We start from the raw sequence: 22,500 nt of genomic DNA, 5'->3' as shown, positions 1-22,500 counted from the left end.
ATATATATATATATATAATATATACACTGTTTTTAAGAAACCTGTGTAGATAACGGGGCAAGAACAAATTACTAAAAATAAAACATAATTTAACCATACTTAACAACTCAGAAAAAAACCTACTGACATTCACAGTTCCTGTTATGATGCTTACCAATTTAATTTCGCAGTTGCTTAATACATAAAACAATTACTTAATTTCTTAAGTTCCCTAGTTGGTGACAATCAAAAAAAGCACAAGAACTGAAGCTGTTTTTAATGAACTGGTTTCCCCTCAATATAAGAAACTTTTAAAAATTGTTCTATGCAATAAACATAAATAAACCAGGTAAAATTTTTCTATGCAATAAACATTAATAAACCAGGTAAAATTGTTCTATGCAATAAACAGAAATAAACCAGGTAAAATTTTTCTATGCAATAAACATAAATAAACCAGGTAAAATTTTCCACAAATACTTTAAGATGAAAGAGAGAGAGAGAGAGAAGGAGAAGGTGCTGCCACTGGTGTCATCACCAGCTGCCTGTGCTCTCTTCTCTCTCTCTCTCTCTCGCCCAGGAAAACACAAACCAGGGTAGACGAGGTTACCGCTTAACAGTGTGCCTCCCAACACGGACACGAGCGGAGCAGAGGAAAAGTCTCTCTCTGTCTCTCTTACTCTCACTCTCTCCCTCCCTCTCTCTTCATCAGTGTCCCCCCACCCCCCTCCATTGCCGGTCTGTGATTAAACACGAGAAAAATAATTCCCAAACTCGTTTGATATCTTCGATGTTTTTTCATCAATTTCTTTGATGCCGTAAGTGAGAAATTAAAACATGGTTTAATGCGATAATCGATTCGTAAAAATTTAATTTTTACGGCGAAGAAAAGTTAAAAAAGAAAAGGATTGATAATGCATCGTTCGAAAGAAACTCGAACATTTCCTAATTTCTACGTCATTTTTGTTTTAAAACTTGATTGGTGATGAGAAAAATGTCATAACTACTGGATAACTGCTTTGTGAATACCGCCTCTTAAGCAGTTATAAAACGAAACATGAATCTAATTGAGATTATGTCATTCAAAATCGAAAAGAATGGCTGTGAATAAATGCGTTTTGTTTAGTTTTTATTACGTTTAAAGGTAACTTCCATCTTACATTTTGCATTTGCCTCCATCCTTATTTGAGACAGTGGAGCTGGAAAGATCCTTGAAGTCATAAATGGACACCTGTTGATCATTAAAACTGGGCTCGTGAAACTTCGATGTGGGATTCGACAGGAACCATTCGACCTGGGCAGTCCTTCATATCGTTCCTGGTGGTTCGCTGAGAAGAGAACAGGTGGAAATGATTGGCGAGATGAATACAGGTACAGGTACAGGTACGAAGCTTTTGTAATATTAAAAAAGTCAGGGCGTCAGCCTCCAGAACTCTGCCATGGGCTTCAACATCACCAACGATGACTGGGAGACCATCGATTGGGACAACGGCACTACTACCTACCTGACCGCCCAGAACGGCAGCGGCGGGGCATTCGGCCAGCAGGTCCATGCCATAGACCGCATCCAGTTCTGGGTCACGCCCGTGCTCGTCAGCTTCGGCTGCATGGGCAACGTCGTCAGCGTGTGGGTGTTCCACTCGAGCAAGCTTCGAACTCTGAGCTCCTCCTGCTACCTGGCAGCCCTGGCGGCCTCGGACACGGGGTTCCTGCTGACCCTCTTCCTGGTGTGGCTGTCCATGGTCGACTACGACCTGCTGAACCAACACGGCTGGTGCCAGGCCATCAACTACGCCATCTACGTCACGACCTTCCTCAGCGTGTGGCTCGTGGTGGCCTTCACCGTCGAGCGGTTCATCGCCGTCTGCTACCCGCTCCTCCGGGCGGCCGTCTGCACCGTCAGGAGAGCGCGGATGGTCATTCTGCTGCTGACGATCGTCGCTTTCCTCCTATACTCGTACCTCCTGGTGGCCGCTGCCCCGGGCATGCACCCGGAGGCCGGTCGCACCATCTGCAAGCTCAGGGACGAGTACGTGGAAGTGGCCACCGCCATGAACTACGTGGACACGGTACTCACTCTCATCTTGCCCGTCATCACCATCGTGACCCTCAACGTCAGGATCGCCAGGTGTGTTTGGCACGTGGAGAAGCTCCGTCACTCCATGACCCTCGCCCACTCCCATAGTTCCCCCGCAGTGGCCAACAACAGCTCCGACTCAGGCCGAAGGGGGGCAGGTGGTAACTCCGGAGGCCCTGTCACTAGCACGGCCACGCAGGATTCCGCCAACAGTTCCGTGGTGGTCGTGGCCGGGAATCGGGGCGGCCAGAGGATGAGATCCCAAAACAAAGTGACGAAGATGCTGCTGATCATCTCGACGGTGTTCATCCTCCTCAATCTGCCGTCTTACGTCATCAGGGGATACATTTTCTTCTGGGTGAGTACTTCCTACTTTGGGTTCTGTAGCTTCAACAGGGGATACGTTTTCTTCTGGGTGAGTACCTACTCTGGGTTCTGGCCTCTCTCTTGACTGTAGCTTAAGGTGGGTCAGAAAGCAGCAAATTGTGCCTAACATTCTTTTCCTGTCAGTCCAGACTGTTTTTGCTAGTTATATAAATACCTGATGGGATTACTAACCATTTTTGCTAGTTATAAAAATATCTGGTGGGATTACCGACCACTTCGAATCTTCCAGTACCATGCTAACAGCAGGAATGACTAAAAACTAGGAAGAAATGCCAGACACATGCTATAGATAAAAACCAACGAGCAAAAGATGAAAAAAGAGGAGGGTTTACCTAAGATTAAGCATGTTTTTATGCGAAAGACAAGACAGTAGGAAAAATACCTGTTGAAACAAGCATTTAAGTCTTCTATAAGCTCAACACGTACAGTAAGCTAATCTTTCACTAAAGATTAACCGTTAAACTTGCTTTTAATATGAACAGATTTCGAGGCAGACTTAGAATCTTCCTTTAATATGATCTGAAGGGGAAAAGATTAGTTGACGCTTCACCAAAGGCAAGCAGATGGGATAATCATAACTAAACACTTTCTGATCAAAAGTACTTTAACATACAAACCACGCAATGTAAGTTTAGAATCTTTTTCAGTGTTATTCTATCAACGAAGGACGAAGAATGATGCCCTATTTTGCAGTAAGTTTTCAAACAAAATTTGTCCAAGGGAGCTGCCATGTCTAAAGTCGTCACTCTGTTGATAAGATTCTCTTAGTGGCAAAGAATCTAACATTACAGAAAGATCTCGTTTATTATAAAAAGAATGATACTGTAATTGCACAAATTCTGAACTTTAAACTACAACAACTTTTTATTAAGAGGTACAAAGAAGCAAGTCATAAGGAAATATACTCAGTAAATAATATACAAAACTTTCACAAATTTTATGTTCCATCCTCATTCTATGGAACACTCATGAATTGACTTTGATGTTCCATTTTCGGCAAGCAAATGTAATAGGTAAATGAATACAGTGCACTTTGTTCCATAGAATGAGAAAGGAACATCAAATTTATGAGTGCTCCATAGAGTGAGAATGGAACACCAAATTCCTGAATGTTCCATAGATTGAGAATGGAACATCAAATTCAATTCATGAGTGTTCCATAGAGATGTGAATGGAACATCAAATTTATGAGTGTTCCATAGAGTGGGAATGGAGCATCAAATTCATGGGAGTTCCATAGCTTGAGAATGGAACATCAAATTCAATTCATGAGAGCTCCATAGAATGGAATGGAATATTCTAATTTATGACTGTTCCATAAAGTGAGAATGGAACATCAAACTCATGAGTGTTCCATAGAGTGAGAAGGGAACACCAAACTCATGAGTGCTCTATAAAGTGAGAATGTAACATCAAATTCATGAGATGTATTTACTTGTCTATTTCAAAACTACAGGCATTTCTTTTATAATTTTAAGATACACAACGGAATTAAACAGAAATGAAAAATATATCTCACACAGCACGTAAAAAAAAAAAAACCCTTTCCAATTATTTTTTTCAAAACCTCTACACACTTGGGCTAGATAAACGTACAAGGTAACACTTGACACTTTCCTGTCCATAAAAAAATATAAACCACCTGACGGCTAACACACGGACGCAATAATTCCCTTTATTCAGATCTTACTGAACCAGGAAAAGAGGCCAACAGGAAGACAAGTAAATGCACCATGCTCGAATGCATTATTTGTCTTGCCTAACTTACTGTCAAGTCCCGTGTTGAACGTGTAAACTTGGACAAGGATGGATAGTTCCGCTATTCAGCGTTCCACTGGGATCCTCTTAATTTGGTTTCGAGAGCGCTGGTTTGCTTGGCAGTGATACAATTATACGCTTATTGTCGCTGATGCTGCCTGCGCCTGCATACATCATCCACAAACACAAGGGAAATGATCATGGTGCATTATAACAATCTTCATAATGAAAAATAAAACTACTAAGGTCAGAATCAATTATTACAACAGTAATAAGTAGGACGAAATGGAATAGAAATGTTGGTGTGTCTCTGTGGACGAAATGAAATGGAAATGTTTCTGTGTCTCTGTGGACGAAATGAAATGGAAATGTTGCCGTGCTTAAACTAATGGGAATGAGAATGTTGCTCTACCTCTGAGAAGGAAATGAAGATTACCAGCAGTTCACCTCTCTCTCTCTCTCTCTCTCCTCAACATTCTTCCTTCTCTCCCTCGTCATTAGAACATAGAAAGACATCACTACATCGGGACGAACGTAAAGATACACATTTATATCAACGTTGCTAAAACACATTCCCCCCCCTCCCCCAAACATCCCCAAAGTTGAAAGATGGGAAACTATATATCGTTTACGAGGATCTGAATAAAGTGATAACATCCACAGCAACAAAGTACAGACTTTATTTTAACTAAGTGAAGATTTATAGCAACAAAGTACAGACTTTATTTTAACAAAGTGAAGACTTTATAGCAACAAAGTACAGACTTTATTTTAACAAAGTGAAGATTTTATAGCAACAAAGTACAGACTTTATTTTAACAAAGTGAAGATTTTATAGCACAAAGTACAGACTTTATTTTAACAAAGTGAAGATTTTATGGCAACAAAGTACAGACTTTATTTTAACAAAGTGAAGATTTATAGCAACAAAGTACAGACTTTGTTTTAACAAAGTGAAGACTTTATAGCAACAAAGTACAGACTTTATTTTAACAAAGTGAAGATTTTATAGCAACAAAGTACAGACTTTATTTTAACAAAGTGAAGACTTTATAGCAACAAAGTACAGACTTTATTTTAACAAAGTGAAGATTTATAGCAAAAAAGAACAGACTTTATTTTAACAAAGTGAAGATTTATAGCAACAAAGTACAGACTTTATTTTAACAAAGTGAAGATTTTATAGCAACAAAGTACACACTTTATTTGAACAAAGTGAAGATTTATAGCAACAAAGTACAGACTTTACTTTAACAAAGTGAAGATTTATAGCAACAAAGTACAGACTTTATTTCAACAAAGTGAAGATTTATAGCAACAAAGTACAGACTTTATTTTAACAAAGTGAAGATTTATAGCAACAAAGTACAGACTTTATTTTTTTTTTTTTTTTTTAACAAGTGAAGATTTATAGCAACAAAGTACAGACTTTATTTCAACAAAGTGAAGATTTTATAGCAACAAAGTACAGACTTTATTTCAACAAAGTGAAGATTTATAGCAACAAAGTACAGACTTTATTTTAACAAAGTGAAGACTTTACAGCAACAAAGGGCAGACTTGACAACACCATCGCTTCCAAAAGCATATATATAAATAGTATCAAGGCGAAAATGTCTCGGATAGAAATTCACGCGTTCTCGAATTCTCTCTCTCTCGTTCTCGGCAGCCAAAACAATGAATAAATAAAGAAAAGGAGGGAGAAATAATATGTTTGCCCCACACTTGACGAGTCACAAACCGTATTTATAAACCGTATAGGCACTACCAGGCAACGTTCGTTTATTCTATTTATTTTTTTTTTTATCTATTTTTTCCCTAAAAGTGCCAAGAGAGCTGTATACACATACCGTCTTCTTTTCTTCAAGCATCGCCTGTTATAAGCGACGAGGCGAAAACTTTGTGGCCATTTTTTTTTTTATAGGAAAGAAGAAAAGAAACCTCAAGATGGCGAGGGAAGATTGGGAAGAGTTTCCAAGTGTAACAATAATGTTGATCATAGTTCTTTATACTTCTCTCTTTCGTGTACAGGTCGGTGGAAAAGGCGGAGCGTGTGACCTTGTACAGCTTATCAAATCAAGTCAAATAATAATCTATTCATATGAATACAGATAATAATCATATACAAGCCGGTGAAATAAAAATGTATTCATATGAATACAACTAGTAAATATATACAATAAAATCAAATAGAAATGTATTCATATGAATACAACGAGTAAACATATACAATAAAATCAAATAGAAATGTATTCATATGGATACAAATAATAAACATATACAATACAATCAAATGAAAATATATTCATATGAATATAACTACTAAACATATACAATAAAATCAAATAAAAATTATAATGTATTCATATGAATACAATTAGTAAACATATACAATCAAATGAAATAATAATGTATTCATATGAATACAACGAGTAAACATATATGATCCAATCAAATGGAAATCTATTCGTATGAATACAATCAGTAAATAAAATAATATAAGTATTGTTAAAGTCACTCATCTTTTGAGACTTACAATCTGTTAAATCAGCTAACACGCAAATAGTCTAACATTTCTTTAAGCTTTGCAAAATTTAAGATACACGCGCTTTAATTTTCCTTACAGTCGATACGTTCTTTTATTACGTATATATTTTCTATTCCTCTCGTGAAATCTTTAATACCTATAATTTCCTGTTACAGTAAAAGGAGGAATAAAAATATCTACGGTAAGAATTTGGAGCCTAATAATATAATAGGTAATGTGCACGGCAACACTAGCATGATGTTTGTCCTTTTTAATGCATAAAAAAATATCTTGTAAGTGCACGACTGTTGACCTTACGACTATATTTCCAATATCGCAAACTTGGTGTATCAAATAAAAATTACTTACAAAAATCCTGACACATATCCCCAAACGCTGATAAGTCTTTTGTTCTTACACACAACTTTCAACCAGAATAAGCAGTTTCCTTAATTGCAGAACTTTATCAACACTTAAAAGGGTTAACGAATTTCTTGGAGCTCCTTACGAATACGAAGAAGAAAGGTCTGGACTGACAAACTTCTTTAATTGCTATGCTGTGACACGAGTTCAAAGCAGAGGCAAAATTAAACTCGCGTTCGTTCGGGGAATCAGTACAGAAGCGTCTCAGAGTGAAAGCGTATTCTTTCCTCTTTATTAAATTCTTAAATCTGACGATAATTGTAATTCGAGCATCAGTCTTACGCGGATACCCTGAGGAAGAGGGATACTCTAAAAATTCTTTTGAGACCATCACTCGAAATACAATACAAAATATTTCGTTCCAAAATACTTTCAAAACTAAAACCACTTTCATTTTCAGTTTCCTGCGTGGCGTCTTTCTCTGTCCGTCCGCCCTCAGATCTTGAAAATTGCCGAGGCTAGAGAGCTGCGAATTGCTACGTTGATCATTCACCCTCCAATCATCAAACGTACCAAGTTGCAGGCCTCTAGCCTCAGTAGTTTATTTTAATTCTATTAAAGGTTACAGTTAACGAAGATCGTGCTTCTGGCAACGATATAAGATAGGCCACCAACAGGCAGTGGTTTTCAAGTTTCATGGGCAGCGGCTCATACAATATTATACCGAGACCAACGAAAGATGGACTTATTCTTGGTGGGCTTGATTATGCGACGTTAACTGCTGTACAGAAAACTTGATGCCATTTTTACTTATTTCCTTCATCCTGTGTTCTTTTTCGACTTGCATTAGCTATGGTATTTACGCAAAGACATGAGTTAAACACACCAGTCATATTAGGAGTATTTAAGACAATTTTTCCAGGCGGAATTTAACAGTATTTGATAAAAAGAATAGGCCTTCGATATGAACGATTTCTCTCCATTTTTTCCCTGGTACAATATGACAAGACTTAACTGATACGACTATACGAATATCAGTGTTTCTCCCTTAAGGAACCTGTCTGTATGTCCTTCCTATCCTACGCCTGACATTCCTTCCGTCAATCTTTATTGCCCCTGGCACGTCAGAGGCAATATTATGGAGAACTAATAATATGGAGAACCGCTGCCGCTCTTCCGGACCATCCCATATTGCGCAATGTGTTCCTCTTCCTTCAGATTTGGAAGAAGAAGAAGAGTCATCCTCTATGATGCACATATGAAAAGATTCCATGGGATATATTTTCCTGGAAAAAACTCAAGGGAGTTGAGAAATAAATTCCATAGGATATATTTTCCTGGAAAAATATCTCAAGGGAATTTATTTCTGAATTCCCGGGGATATAGTGTTCTGGTGAAAGATCTTGAGTGAATTGAGGAATAAATTCCATGGGATATATTTTCCTGGAAAAATACTCAAGGGAGTTGAGATATAAATTCCATAGGATGTATTTCCTGGAAAAGAATCTCAAGGAAGTGAAATTCCGTAGGATACATTTTCCTGGTAAAACATCTCAAGGGGATTGAGAAATAAATTCCATAGGATATATTTTCATGGAAAAATATCTCAACGGATTTGAGAATAAAATCCATAGGATATATTTTCCTGGAAAAATATCTCAACGGATTTGAGAAATAAATTCCATAGGATATATTTTCCTGGAAAAATATCTCGACGGATTTGAGAAATAAATTCCATAGGATATATTTCCTTACGTTCCTTCAGATATGGAAGAAGAAGAGTCATTATCCTCCATGAGACACATAAGGGAAAAGATCTCGAGAAACTGGAGGAATAAATTCCATATGAAACAAAGAGAAGAAAGTCGAGTATAGAGGATCCAAAAAGCAGGAAAAATGGCCTTGGTAAAAAGAGGTAAAATTCCTTTTTATTGAAGGCGGAACGAAACATAAAACAGTAAAACGCAGGATCATAAAAGGGAAATGACTGAAACTCGTCGTCCTTCAGGAGACTATCTCCTTCAAGATGAAAATTATCGTATGAAATTTAACTCAAGTCTCCTCATAAAGGCTTTGACCACAATATGTGAAAAAGAAGACGTTGCTTGCAAGGAATTTAAATAAATGCTACTTCATAAAATTATTTATGAAACAGGTTCCATATAATTTGAAAAAAAAGTATTTAGCAAACAGTAAACTCTGTAGGAGCACCAAAAAGCAAAAAAAAAAAAAAAAAAACGAAAATCCTACATGAAATAGAAAAAACCTCACTTGAGAAAAAAAAAACTATTCAAGAAACAGGTTTCATTTAATTTGAAAAAAAAAGTATTTAGCAAACAGTATACTCTGTAGGAACATGAGAGACATATCCTACATAAAATATAAAAAACTCATTGGAGAGAGAGAGAGAAGAGAGAGAGAGAGAGAGAGAGAGAGAGAGAGAGAGAGAAACATGCTCTACAGCTCTTGAAAACAACAGCTCTCCTTTCTGACAAAAAGTAATCTAATCGCATCTACCCAACGGCCAGGAAATGCATCTCATTGACAGATGCAGATAGAACTGTTTTTCCTCTTCTCTAAATCTAGTTACCAGACACGTGTCTACTTTTACGATTTAAGTACGTCAAGTTGTTCAGCTATAAGATATTCTTCCATATATATCAAACCTTCATGGTTCTCTTAACATTCAAGTAGCGTCTTTCAAAAAAAAATCCTCATGTTATTCCATTTGACCTATTTCAAGCTGAATTTTCTATGGATTCTCTAAAAATACTACGACTTCATTTAACTGAGCGGAAAATTCGTTACAAAGATTATTACTGATTTTGTTATAGAAACCACATAAAGAGTGTAATTCCTCCAGAAGACGTTGCTTGCGAGGAATTTAAACAAATCCACTTCATAAAACTATTTAAGAAACAGATTGCATTTGATTTGATCAAAAAAGTATTTAGCAAAACCGTATAAATGACTAAATTTGTAACACTATTTTGCCAGCTCATTAAATAATGGGGCAGAGGCTCTATGCAGTTTCATGCAACTACTAATACTCAATTAAAACTTGACCGAGCGATCTTGCCACTGATGGTGGGGGGGGGGGGGGGGGGGTGGGGGGGGGGGGGGGGGACCAGAAACCCCTCTCTAACGAACAAGTCCTCCCAAGTCAGGGGGGGGACTAAAGGGGGGGGGGGGGGGGGGCTTTTTTAAAAGGGGCAAAAAAACCCCATCAAAAGTTCTGGACTGGAAAAAAAAAAAACAAAATAACGGGACCTAAAAACATTTTGGAGGGAAAAAAAAACCGCCCGAAATTGGAAAAATTACCCTCTGGGGCCGTATTAAAAAGGAAAATACAGTTTGTTTTTCCATGAATTTGCTTGTCAAAAAAAACCACTCGTCTTTCAAAAGGGCAAAAAATCCATATTCCCTTTTTTTTTTATCTCTGACAAAGACACTCCACTAGTGCTTTTGTCTTTCGACAGCCAACAGCATTTTGTCAATTGCACATCAGTGTCAAAAGTTATGATTCGTCACGTAATCTAGTTATTTTTTTTTCGCGATTTCATGAGTGATCAGTCAAGTAAACAAAAGTGCTGCGCGAGCGCGCTCTCTCTCTCTCTCTCACGGCACACACATACACACACACATATGCATATATATATATATATATATATATATATATATATATATATATACTATATATATAATAGAATCTATTATAGTATGACGTTCCTTACTATTAATTACTCTTCCTTAATTAACCTGATGCCAGATGTAACGGCAAACGTCTTTGTTCACAATCACTGATTCAAGAATGGCACATAAAAATAAATTTATTTAGTGATTTTCGTACATATTACACTTCACAGCTAAATATTTAAATGGTACCAAGTACAAGACTGTAATATACTTTTCAAACAAATACACTGTAATCAGGGTGTAGAAAACACAGTACGTAAACGATATTAAATATAATATATAAAGTACTTACATATTATTTACAACACTCAACTCCAAACATGTAGTAATGGAGAAGATAACCAAACTTGAGCAAGCAGTAAACCAGACTCAACTCTGAAGTAAACTTATTTAATACAAAGGACTCTAATTTACAAGAAACTATACAAAAATTCCATGGATGAATGTCTCAGGCGGTGATATGGAGGTTTGAAAAGATAGATATCTTCAGCAGGTTCAAATAGCTGGTGCGTTAAGAGTGGTAAGGGACGGCAAAAAGCCCTATTTTCCTAGATGGCGCTGGCTAGGTTGGCAGAATAGTTGGACGAAAAGGGAAATTCTAAAAAAACGCGGGTAGCAGGAAATCCTATATGGCAACTTAATATTACACGGTTTAAAAAAATGGGGTATTTGTTTGTGTAACGTATCATATTTATAAATATATAATTATCATTTATTTATTAATTATCCCATATATTTGGTATCCTCTTAAATAATATATAATGTATGGTATTTGTTTGTATATAAAAATTAACTATTAGTATTACATATATATAATAGATTACCATATTATATATTCTTATTATTTATAAATATTTATATTATAATTTATAATAATATAATTTTATATCATATATGTATATATATTAAACAAAAATATAAATCATATGGTTTTTATATACTAAATTATAATATTATATATACCATATTATATAAATATAATATATATAATTATCCTTATAATATAATTATTATATTCATAAATATAATATATATATAATAACTATTATTATATTATATAAATATATATATATATACTTATAAAAAAATTTTTATTTTATTTAATTACATAAAAAAGATATATATAATGTATGATAATAACATTATATAGTATTAATTTATATTACATGTTAATATTGTATTAATATATAATTAATAAATAACTTATTATTTATAATATTAATAAATAATATATATATTATATATATACTATATTATTCTATATAATTATAATTATTAATATATAATACAAATATAAATATATAATAAATATTATATACTATATTATTTACATTAACATATAATATATTATATATTTATTAGAACATATAATTATTGTATAATATATATATTATATAATATATATTATATATATATATAATATCTAATATAAATAATATAAATTATACATAATATAATATTCAATTATATATAATATATGATTTGTATACATTACAATATATAAATGCTATATTATATATAATATATATATAATATATTAATATATATTAAATTATAATATATTATATATATATATATTTATATATTAAATCTTTATATATATATTATATATAGTATATATATAGATATATTATATAATATATATTATATATATATATATATATATTTATTATATATATTTATTATAATATATTATATATATAATATATATTATATATTAATATTTTATATATTATATATTATATATATATATATAATATCTATATATTAATAACTATATAATCAGATATATATATATATATAATATATATATATATATATATATAATATATATATAATATATATATAATATATTCTATATATATTATATATATATATATGTAGTATATCTATATATATATATTATATATATATATATATATATCATTATATATATATAGGGGTTAGGGCCTCAGAGATAAAACCTGAATGACAGTCAACGCCACATTCCTCCTTCCTTTAAATACTAATAAAGGGTAAATCCCAGTGTTCTTAAAATATTCTTAATGATCCAACCTAAAAAGGAGGATAAGATACTTTACTGGAGAGTAAGTGCAGAAATGAACGATAGTAAAAAAAAATCTGAATAGATGAAAAAGGAAAGGACACTGTAAGAAAATAAATAGTTTGTGTCCACGGAGTAAGTATATTAAAAATAAAGTAATTGAATGTTTTTTTTTTAAAGAATTAATATTTATGGAATGACCGTTCGCTAATGGTAGATGTTTCTCCATTTTCTATTGTCCAACTGCAGTGAAGATTTAAGAAGTTAATTACATGCAAAAAAAAAAATATATATATACATATATATATATATATATATATATATATATATATATTTTATATATATAGTATATATATATATATATATATATATATATATATATATATATATATATATATATAAAATTTACGTTTTTGCCTTCCAAAGCATACACACAAAAAGCACATGCATGCACATACCTATATTTTTTTCTCTCTCTCTCTCTCTCTCTCTCTCTCTCTCATAAACATATAAATGCCCTTTTTTATATGTATTCCAATCAGGTGTAATTCCCAAAAGTCTGCTGAGGCCAAAACCAGATATTGAAATTACAGTTCGAGAGGTAAATGTCGTCCAGTAATGGAGATGCATTTCACTGCTCTCATAAACATTGTTAATGTTCCGCCACTAAATATTATAAAGTCAGCGAAGTTAAAATCTTTGGGAGTGTTATGCACCTCCATTTAGAAATCGTGACGAAATAGGACGTGAGGTTTTAGTGGAGGCGAAACTTCGTGTTCTGGAATCTGGTGTATTTTGGGAACTTCAATTTCCAAGTCGTATTCGTATCCTTTTACATTTTGCATTAGTATCCTTTTGTATGTTGTATTTGTACCCATTTAAATTTTGTACCTGTACCCTTTTGAATTTTATATTCGTAGCCTTTGACATTTTTATATTCGTACCCTTTTGAATTTAGTACTAGTAACCTTTTTTTTTTGTATTTGAATACTTTTGAATTTTTTATTTGTATCCTTCTAAATTTGGTAATTGTATCCTTTTGAATTTTGTACTTGTAACTTTTTCATTTTTGTATTTGAATCCTTTTGAATTTTTTATTTGTATCCTTCTAAATTTGGTAATTGTATCCTTTTGAAATTTTGTATTTGCACCCTTTTGAATTTTGTACTTGTAACCTTTTCATTTCTGTATTTTTACCCTTTTGAATTTTGTACTTGTACCCTTTTTCATTTTGTATTTGCATCTTTTTGAACTTTGTATTTGTAACCTTTTAAATTCTGTATTGACATCATTTTCCAATTTTTGCATAGGTATCCTTTTCAAATTTGTATTTGTATACTTTTAAATTTGGAATTCGTATCCTTTTAAACTGCATCTACATCCAATTAATGTTACATTTGTAACCATTAACATTTTGTGTGTATCCTTTTAAATTATGTATTTGTGACCTTTGGATTTTCTATTTGTATCCTAAATTCTGTATTTGTACATTCTAATTTCTGTATTTGGATCCTAAATCATGTATTTGTATCTTCTGAATCTTTTAATTGTATACCTTTTTGTATCTGTATCACCTTTCAACCCTGCATTTATATCCTTTCCAATTTCGTATGCATACCCAGGAGTCTTTGCACCGGTGCCCTTTTGTTTACTATTTAGTACCTGTATAAATCAATAACCTTTGACCTAGACTCTTCCAGTACCATTACTATCAACCACTATATATCACCTTCCCAGCTTCAGCCGACCTTCATAACCTCAAGGTCACTACAACTTATGCTAATAAAAAAAAATAAATAAATAAAAGCAACAATTTATCCTTAACGATACATCTCATTAGGGTCGCATATTCGTGTCAGTGGGACTCGAATCTAGATTATCAGGTATTGATCGCTTATACCAGTCCGGAGAATCGACTTGAAATATATAAAAAGAACATAATAATAAGAGAATGATGAGCTTCCATTCGCTTGAGAGGTGACTATAAAAAAAAAATAGATTCACATCAGCCGTGCATTTAATGTCTAGGCCCTTCCCTTACGACGCTCCTGATTGGTTGTTGATAAGCTAATCACAGGGCTGGAAACGCTCAGTCTCTCGAGAGAGTACACATAGGCAGGCTGTATGTTTCACCTCTCTTGAAAGACGTATACCTCAGGAGAGATGGAACGTACATCCTGCCTATGTGAACTCTCGAAAGAGACTAAGAGTTTCTATTGGAATTTATTTTAATTTCAATCTTACTTATATTTAATAAACAAAACAATTATTTAACAACCAAAACAACTTACATTAAAGAATAGATCCACTAATAAAACTTTGTGACATTGCCGTACATTACCTTTTTTCCCTAGACATGGCCAAGATACATAATAATGGTAAAGCCACTTATCACAAATGTTGACGTTGACGTTGACGTTGACGTTGACGTATTCCAAAATTGTCGTTGTCTTGGAGTTAGAACGTTCAGTTTTGTTCTGGGTTAATTTCCTATTACAATGTAGATGCCGGCCTTGCTAATGAGAAACTCTTACTGTAACTGTTCGCCGTGGCTGTGGTAACCTCCGAGGTAATTTACTTCTTACCTTTGACAGCTACATATTACGCACGCGCGAACTTAAGGCCTATTAGGCAATTACTAGTTTAAGTAATTTAATTCATAAGTTTAATTTTATTATTCATTTTACTTATCATTAACGCTAATAGTTACTATACTAAGTAGCATTAAGTTATTTACTTTTAACTTATTAAGAAAAATAGAAAGCTTCGAGTGAAGCTAACGACCGAATGGCTATTCCCCACAGTCGGACACAAATATCAATCCTTTCTGATTTCTAACACACTCCCCACAAAGGATTGCGATTATAGAATTGCAATGAATATCTTCATTAACCATACATTTAGTTTATTAACAAGGCCCAACCTTTAAATCTGGCTACTGCGTTAAACAATTATTTCCAACAACGCTAAATAAAAGTATGGCTAAGTTACTTTAGTATCATCCTCACGTTACTAAAAGTGTAGCATTTTAACTTAAGTCTTCACTTTATTTTAAGTGTAGCATTTTATTTAAATATTTACACCAATTTCAACTTAGCTTAGTTTACTATAGGCTATCTCCTAATTTTACTTTTTATTTACGTATTTAGTTTTATTTATTTATTACCTAGAAAGTAATTATTTGCAATGCCCTTAATCCTTGTTTAAAGTTAAAGAATAAAGCATTTAATAAAGTATATCCTCACACTGAAAAAGTTTCGAGTGTGTAGCATTTTAGTCTAAATAAAAACTTGATTATTAGTAATTACAGTAAATAACATACTGAAAAGCAATATTTACAAATTATCTAAATTTTCCCTTTGCATTCTTTCAAATCTTTCGGTAGCCTTTCTCTTGGGTCTTACAGACCATTCGCCTTGTTCAACGTGAATAGATTCAGGTTTATTTATACTGCCTGTTTCTACCTCAATTTCCATTGAATTGTCTCTGGTTTGCCTTTCTCTTATAGCATGTGTCACTGACAGTTCCATAGGATAAAGATTACAAATAGGATGATATTTCTATGAGCCATTAGCTTACTTTAGTTTCACTGACCTAATATTATTGTCAAATCCTAATATTAATTCTAATACCTTACCCATCATCCAAAATGGTCTGGGCTTATTAATTTCTTTAACTAGGACAATGTCACCAACTTTAATTCTATTTTCCCATTTACTTTGGTAAAAATTTCTGCTATGTTCTCTCAGGCTTAAGAGATAATTTTCATACCACAATTTCTTAAAATTTTCAATAATTTCTTCCTGTATTTCTACAGTTCTCTCTAAAGAAGGTTGACTAGAATCGTCCAACCAAACATCACCATCATCTTTTCTCAAAATGAGGGATGAATTACCATGCAATTTGATAAAGGAATTTGGAGTTATAACTAAACTCTAAATTTTCTGAGCTTGATCTATATGTTAAAGGCCTGAATTTATCGGCTAATTGAATATTAGAAAGGGTAGTTAATAATTCAAAGTAAGTTAATTTAGACCTTCCTATTACTTTATAAAGACAATTCTTTAACACTCTAATCGATCTCTCCCAAGCAGAACCAACCCATGCTGAATATAAAGGAATTTTAATGTGTTTGATATTACATTTCCTTAATTCAGATTGAAATTCCTGCGACTCCAAAGACCTTTCAAGGATACTTCCACCCTTGAGAAAAAGACTTAGCGTTGTCACTGTACAGGTATTGTGGTATTGTGTACATATTACTAAATCTTTGGAAAGCGAGAACAAAATTTTTAGTGGACATGTCTGGTAACAAATTCAAGTGCACAGCGCGCACGTTAAGACAAGTGAAAACTAATATGAACATTTTTGTGGTCTTACCACTCAACTCATCCCTAACCCAAAGGTGTCCGGTGAAATCAATACCTACATGCTGAAAAGGCTTGACTAAATTCATGTGGTGTTTAGGCATATCTGTAAACTTCGGGTATCTGTAAGCTAAGGCATTAATTTCCATTTACTAAATATATTTACAACTACTCAAAAGCTCAGTCTTTCTGCTGACCTACCCTTGGGAATCCAAAATCCCTGTTCCCTAAGGTAGTTTAATGTAGTGCCTATTCCTAAATGCTGTACCTTCAAATGACAATGCTTTATTAACAATGGGAGGGTGACCTATGCTCTTTAGGAAGTAATAGTGGGTTATGAACATCAAAGTCAAAGTACAAACACTTAGATATTCTTCCCTAGACTATTATACCTTTGAATCTAAAAATAAATTTAAATTGGACACTAGAGGAGGTATATTGTTAGTAATATTGGCACTGCTTTGTAAAAAATCTAATTCTACTGTAAAGTATTCTTTCTGTGCAATTTTCACCCAATACTCTAAGGCTTCTTTTAGGATCACCACCCTTTAATCTACTACAAATTTAATTTTGAACAAGTAACTGGTAATTTTTAACAATTGTTCATAATTTTGACATTTTATTTATATTGAGAATACCAGCGTTTACTTTATTTATTTGCATAGTGCATACTGTACTTATTTGATGCTTATAGTAAGGCGATATGCTCAATAAAGGGTAAAGAGGCCACTTGTCAAAATCATTACTCAACCATTCTGGACCTTCTAGCCAATAAGTTAATTTACTTAAATATTTAGTATAGGATAAACCTCTGGTGATCATGTCAGCAGGATTTTCTTCTGTATTTACATAGTGATATAAGACAGGTAGTTTAAATAGCTTAGATATTTCAACTTTAAGACCATCTGCCTCAAGTACTCTATTTCTAACAAATTTAGATTTTATTTTAGTTTCTCTGGTCAATAGCCAATTTAAAACCACTTGAGCATCAACACAAATATTAATGAATTGAAAATTTATATTATTGTAGACTTCTAGTAAAGAAGGTAAACATTTAAAAGCTAGAATTTACTCCCATTAGTTCCAAAGTGGGGACACTATGCTCATTTCTCTTATTCAGTGGAGCCAATTTAGATTTGGAGAACAAATAAGAACTTTTATCATTTTGATTAACCGCATAGGCCACAAACCCATAGGCCTCCACAGAGCTATCACAAAAAATGTGAAGACCATACGAGTCTAGTTCATTAAGGGACTCTCTAGGAAATTTAAGTTCAGATAACATTTCAAAATCTCTACTAATAATTTTCATTTCCCCACAAATGTCTTTAGGTAAATTTTGATCCCAACCAACATCTAATTTCCATATTTTTATCTCATTAAAATTTTGCCTCTTATTGTTACAGGAAGGACTATATTCAAAGGATCAAATATTTTAGAAGTTTGTGACAATACTTTTCTTTTTGTGTCTGCTTCTGGGTCTATTTTACAAGGCGCAAGACTAAAAGAATCATTATTTACGTTGAATCTATAACCCAATACTTTATCCTCTTCGCAAGAATGTTCAACAAGTCTATTATCAGACGACATTTCTTCTCTCAACTCTACACAATTGGAGTTCCAAGACCTTAAAATGAAGCCCCCTTGTTCCATCCTATCATTAGCTTGCTTATACAAATTTTTCATTTCATCAATGTTGTTACCAGTTACAAGAAGATTGTCTACATAAAAGTTATTAGTTAATATTTCTTTACACTTATCATCAGGATAACTTTCAGCGTGATGTTTCATAACAAAATTTGATATAAAAGGTGAAGAATTGTAACCAAAAACTATTGTTTTGTAGCGATAAGATACTCATTTATTTCCCCGTTTCCAAAAGAAACAAAATCTATTTTTGTCCACTTCATTTTTTAATTTAATCATCAAAAAAGCTTGTTTGACGTCACTCAACATTACATATTTATTAGTTCTAAAGTAAAAGAGCAATTTCAGTATTGAGCCCATTAAATCTAATCCCAGGATAAGCTGCTTCATTAAGTGAAGGCAATTCCCTGTAAGTTTTTTTAAAGAACAGTTAAATACTGGCCTGATTTTTGTGGTAACTTGCTCTTCTAATTTTATAACTGGTCTATGGGGAATCCATATATACTTATGATAGTCAGAAGGACTTACTTTAATTTCCTCGATTATACCATCCTCGAGTTGTTTATCAAAAACTTCCTGGTATTTGTCAATGAGTCCCTTTTTACCAAGATACTCTACTGTTCTGTCTAATACCTTAAGTGAAACAAAATGATTAGATGGGACGCTGTCAATTTTATCAGTATACCAGGGCAATTCTACATGATAAAATCCATTATCAAAAGAGATCCCCTCTCTAAATCTGTCAATTTGTTCTTTATCAAAGGAGACCAATTCTTTTTCATACTTTTTTATTCCCAAGGATTCAAGACTAAAAAGGTGTTCGAGTCCATTGTCTACCTCACTGTCTTCTAATATATGCTCTAATGGATTGAAATAAGATTTTAGAGGATCCATTACTAAATTTACCACGCTTTTTGTTTTAACATTCAGTGTTTTCTTGCTAACCATGGAGTCCATAATGGCTCTACTCTCTGCCTCATCCAAAAAGTTGAACACATTACCTACAGGAGCTACTCTATTTTTACGACTAAAACAAGCTCCACCCAACATTTTAGTCCAAGTTACCGAAGGTAAAAACTGAATGATATCTATTCCTAACAACATGTCAACCTTCATACTTTCATGGTTTCTGTGGTCACAAAAAGTCTCATCCAATAAAGCAATATTATTTTCTTTAAATTTATTTATTATTTGATTCATGCCAGGCACTTCAAAGTTTATATTGAGCGATTTGTCAACTAATAAAGGTATGAATATTAAATTATTGTTTACATTTATTCCAGTGGACATTTGCTTGAAGCCCTTAGTTTCTTGCCCTATATATGTGCTTACATCACATTCCAAAGCATACAATGCCTCTACATCCTGACAAAGATCTTTAGCTGCAGATTCGGAAATATATGACCGCTGACTGCCAGTGTCAAACAAACATCTGACTTTCCTAGCCTTTTTGCCATTTCTTAAATACAAAGTCATAGTGGGTAAAATGTGAGACGCATCAAAACTTCTTTGAGCAAAACATAAGCTTACGTTAGTTTTAGTAGTTAGTTCGGCTTTATTCAAAGAAGGGCACAAAGGAGTTATGTGTTCCCTCTTTCTACACAACAGACATTCAAACCTTAACTTATTTTGTTTCCCGTAACATTCATTGTCTTCGTGCCCTGAACCAGCGCATCTAGTGCATAGTGAAAGTTCCCTCAGTCTGGCCAATTTATCATTATAATTATTAAAGTTAACACATTTTCCCAAAGTATGGCCTTCAGCTGCACACAATTTACAAATTAATTTAGTTACTTTATTTGCAAATTTAAAATTTTGAATCGTACTTAGGTACACCTCCCTTATTTTCTTTAGGTTTAAATGAACTGCTAGGACTAGGTTTACTAGAGGTTTTAGAGAGGGCCTTTTTTCTATTGGAAACAGTTTTAGATAAAGTCTTGATAATTTCATTATAATTAGAAAGAATGTCAGATATATTAGGATAATTGGTATTTAATTTGTGAACCAACTCTCTCTTTACTGGTATGGGGAGTTTATTAAATACTATATGACTCACAAATTTATGCCCAGAGGACCCCACTTCCAATAAATCAATATTATGTGCTTTCAATTCATGCAGATAGGATTTGATTTCGTTGAGGTAAACTTTCTTCACCGACGAGAATTCTTGATCATATTCAGCACTTGGTGCAGCACTCTAAAATTTCTTAAAAGTCTCGTCAACAATATAATCTACGTCAAGGAATTACTTCTTTAACATTTCAATTGCCAAGTGGTAGTTACGGTCAGAAATAGTCAAATGCTTAACTACCTTCAAGGCATAGCCCCTAAGGTACCCATGTAAATATATTTGTTTGGCAGAATCGGACAGATTTTTTCTAGCCCAATGACATTACTAAATTGATTAAGGAAAGAATTGAAAGCAAATTTATCTTTCTCCTCTCCACTAAAGTTTTCCACATTCTAAAGGAGGGGGTTTCCCATCCCAGTACATCATATTCATTCTAGACATCATTTCTAAAACTTTATCGGCAGATAAGTTGCTAGAAGCCCCACTTAACTCACTTATGAATTGTTCATATTGGTCGAGCTCTATACTAACCTGAATGCTATATTCTGCCTGACTATCTAACTCCTCATTATATATTGTCATCACTGTTCATTATTTCATGTGTCTCCAAAACATTATTAATTTTTTCATCAAAGTGTTTAACCTGCTCGATCTCTTTTTCGATTTCAGTTATTTGAGTCTTACAAAAGGAAGAAGTCAATTTATTATCACCATGAAGCTCCGTTAGCTTCTTTAAGTAAAAAGTTACCTTCCGTTTGTGTATTCCCCGCATCCTCCTCAAGGATGATATAATATTCATAGGGTTAACAAACTCTTCCTCTTTATCAGACATGATTAACTAATTATACTCGATAGGTTTAGTATCAATAGCCTGCAAATATATAAAAGATAACACCCCACCTAAGTTATCGATGCTTACGGGTTACCTAGTACATTATGAAATAGATTATAATACATAATATAAGTTACTAATTACGTCGCACTTGAGTTCCATATTGGTTACCATTCGAAATACCGAGCGACAGTTAGCCAGTTAGCCGTTTCTAAAAAATCACTTACTTCACCGAACGATAAACACATATTTACCTCCGAAATATTATATGGAATACAAGACAATTTTGGAATTATATTGGAATTTATTTTAATTTCAATCTTACTTATATTTAATAAACAAAACAATTATTTAACAACCAAAACAACTTACATTAAAGAATAGATCCACTAATAAAACTTTGTGACATTGCCGTACATTACCTTTTTCCCTAGACATGGCCAAAGATACATAATAATGTAAAGCACTTATCACAAATGTTGACGTTGACGTTGACGTTGACGTATTCCAAAATTGTCGTTGTCTTGGAGTTAGAACGTTCAGTTTTGTTCTGGGTTAATTTCCTATTACAATGTAGATGCCGGCCTTGCTAATGAGAAACTCTTACTGTAACTGTTCGCCGTGGCTGTGGTAACCTCCGAGGTAATTTACTTCTTACCTTTGACAGCTACATATTACGCACGCGCGAACTTAAGGCCTATTAGGCAATTACTTAGTTTAACGTAATTTAATTTCAATTAAGTTTAATTTTA

General features: G+C 33.4%; 1 protein-coding gene across 1 annotated transcript in view; it reads left to right on the top strand.

Annotated features, from left to right (window-relative positions):
• Positions 1 to 618: 618 nt before the first annotated feature.
• The window catches only part of LOC135209869 (thyrotropin-releasing hormone receptor-like), a 307,062-nt gene continuing 285,180 nt past the window's right edge, over positions 619 to 22,500 (top strand). Inside the window, exon 1 of the mRNA XM_064242627.1 lies at positions 619 to 2,414. Coding sequence (XP_064098697.1) covers positions 1,419 to 2,414 — 996 coding nt within the window. The 5' untranslated portion in view covers positions 619 to 1,418. The remainder of the gene's footprint in view (positions 2,415 to 22,500) is intronic.

This window comes from Macrobrachium nipponense, chromosome 38 (assembly GCF_015104395.2).
Source record: "Macrobrachium nipponense isolate FS-2020 chromosome 38, ASM1510439v2, whole genome shotgun sequence".
In the NCBI taxonomy this organism is placed as follows: domain Eukaryota; kingdom Metazoa; phylum Arthropoda; class Malacostraca; order Decapoda; family Palaemonidae; genus Macrobrachium; species Macrobrachium nipponense.
The sequence above is the reverse complement of the archived record's forward strand: the minus strand, read 5'-3'. Positions and strand labels throughout refer to the sequence as shown.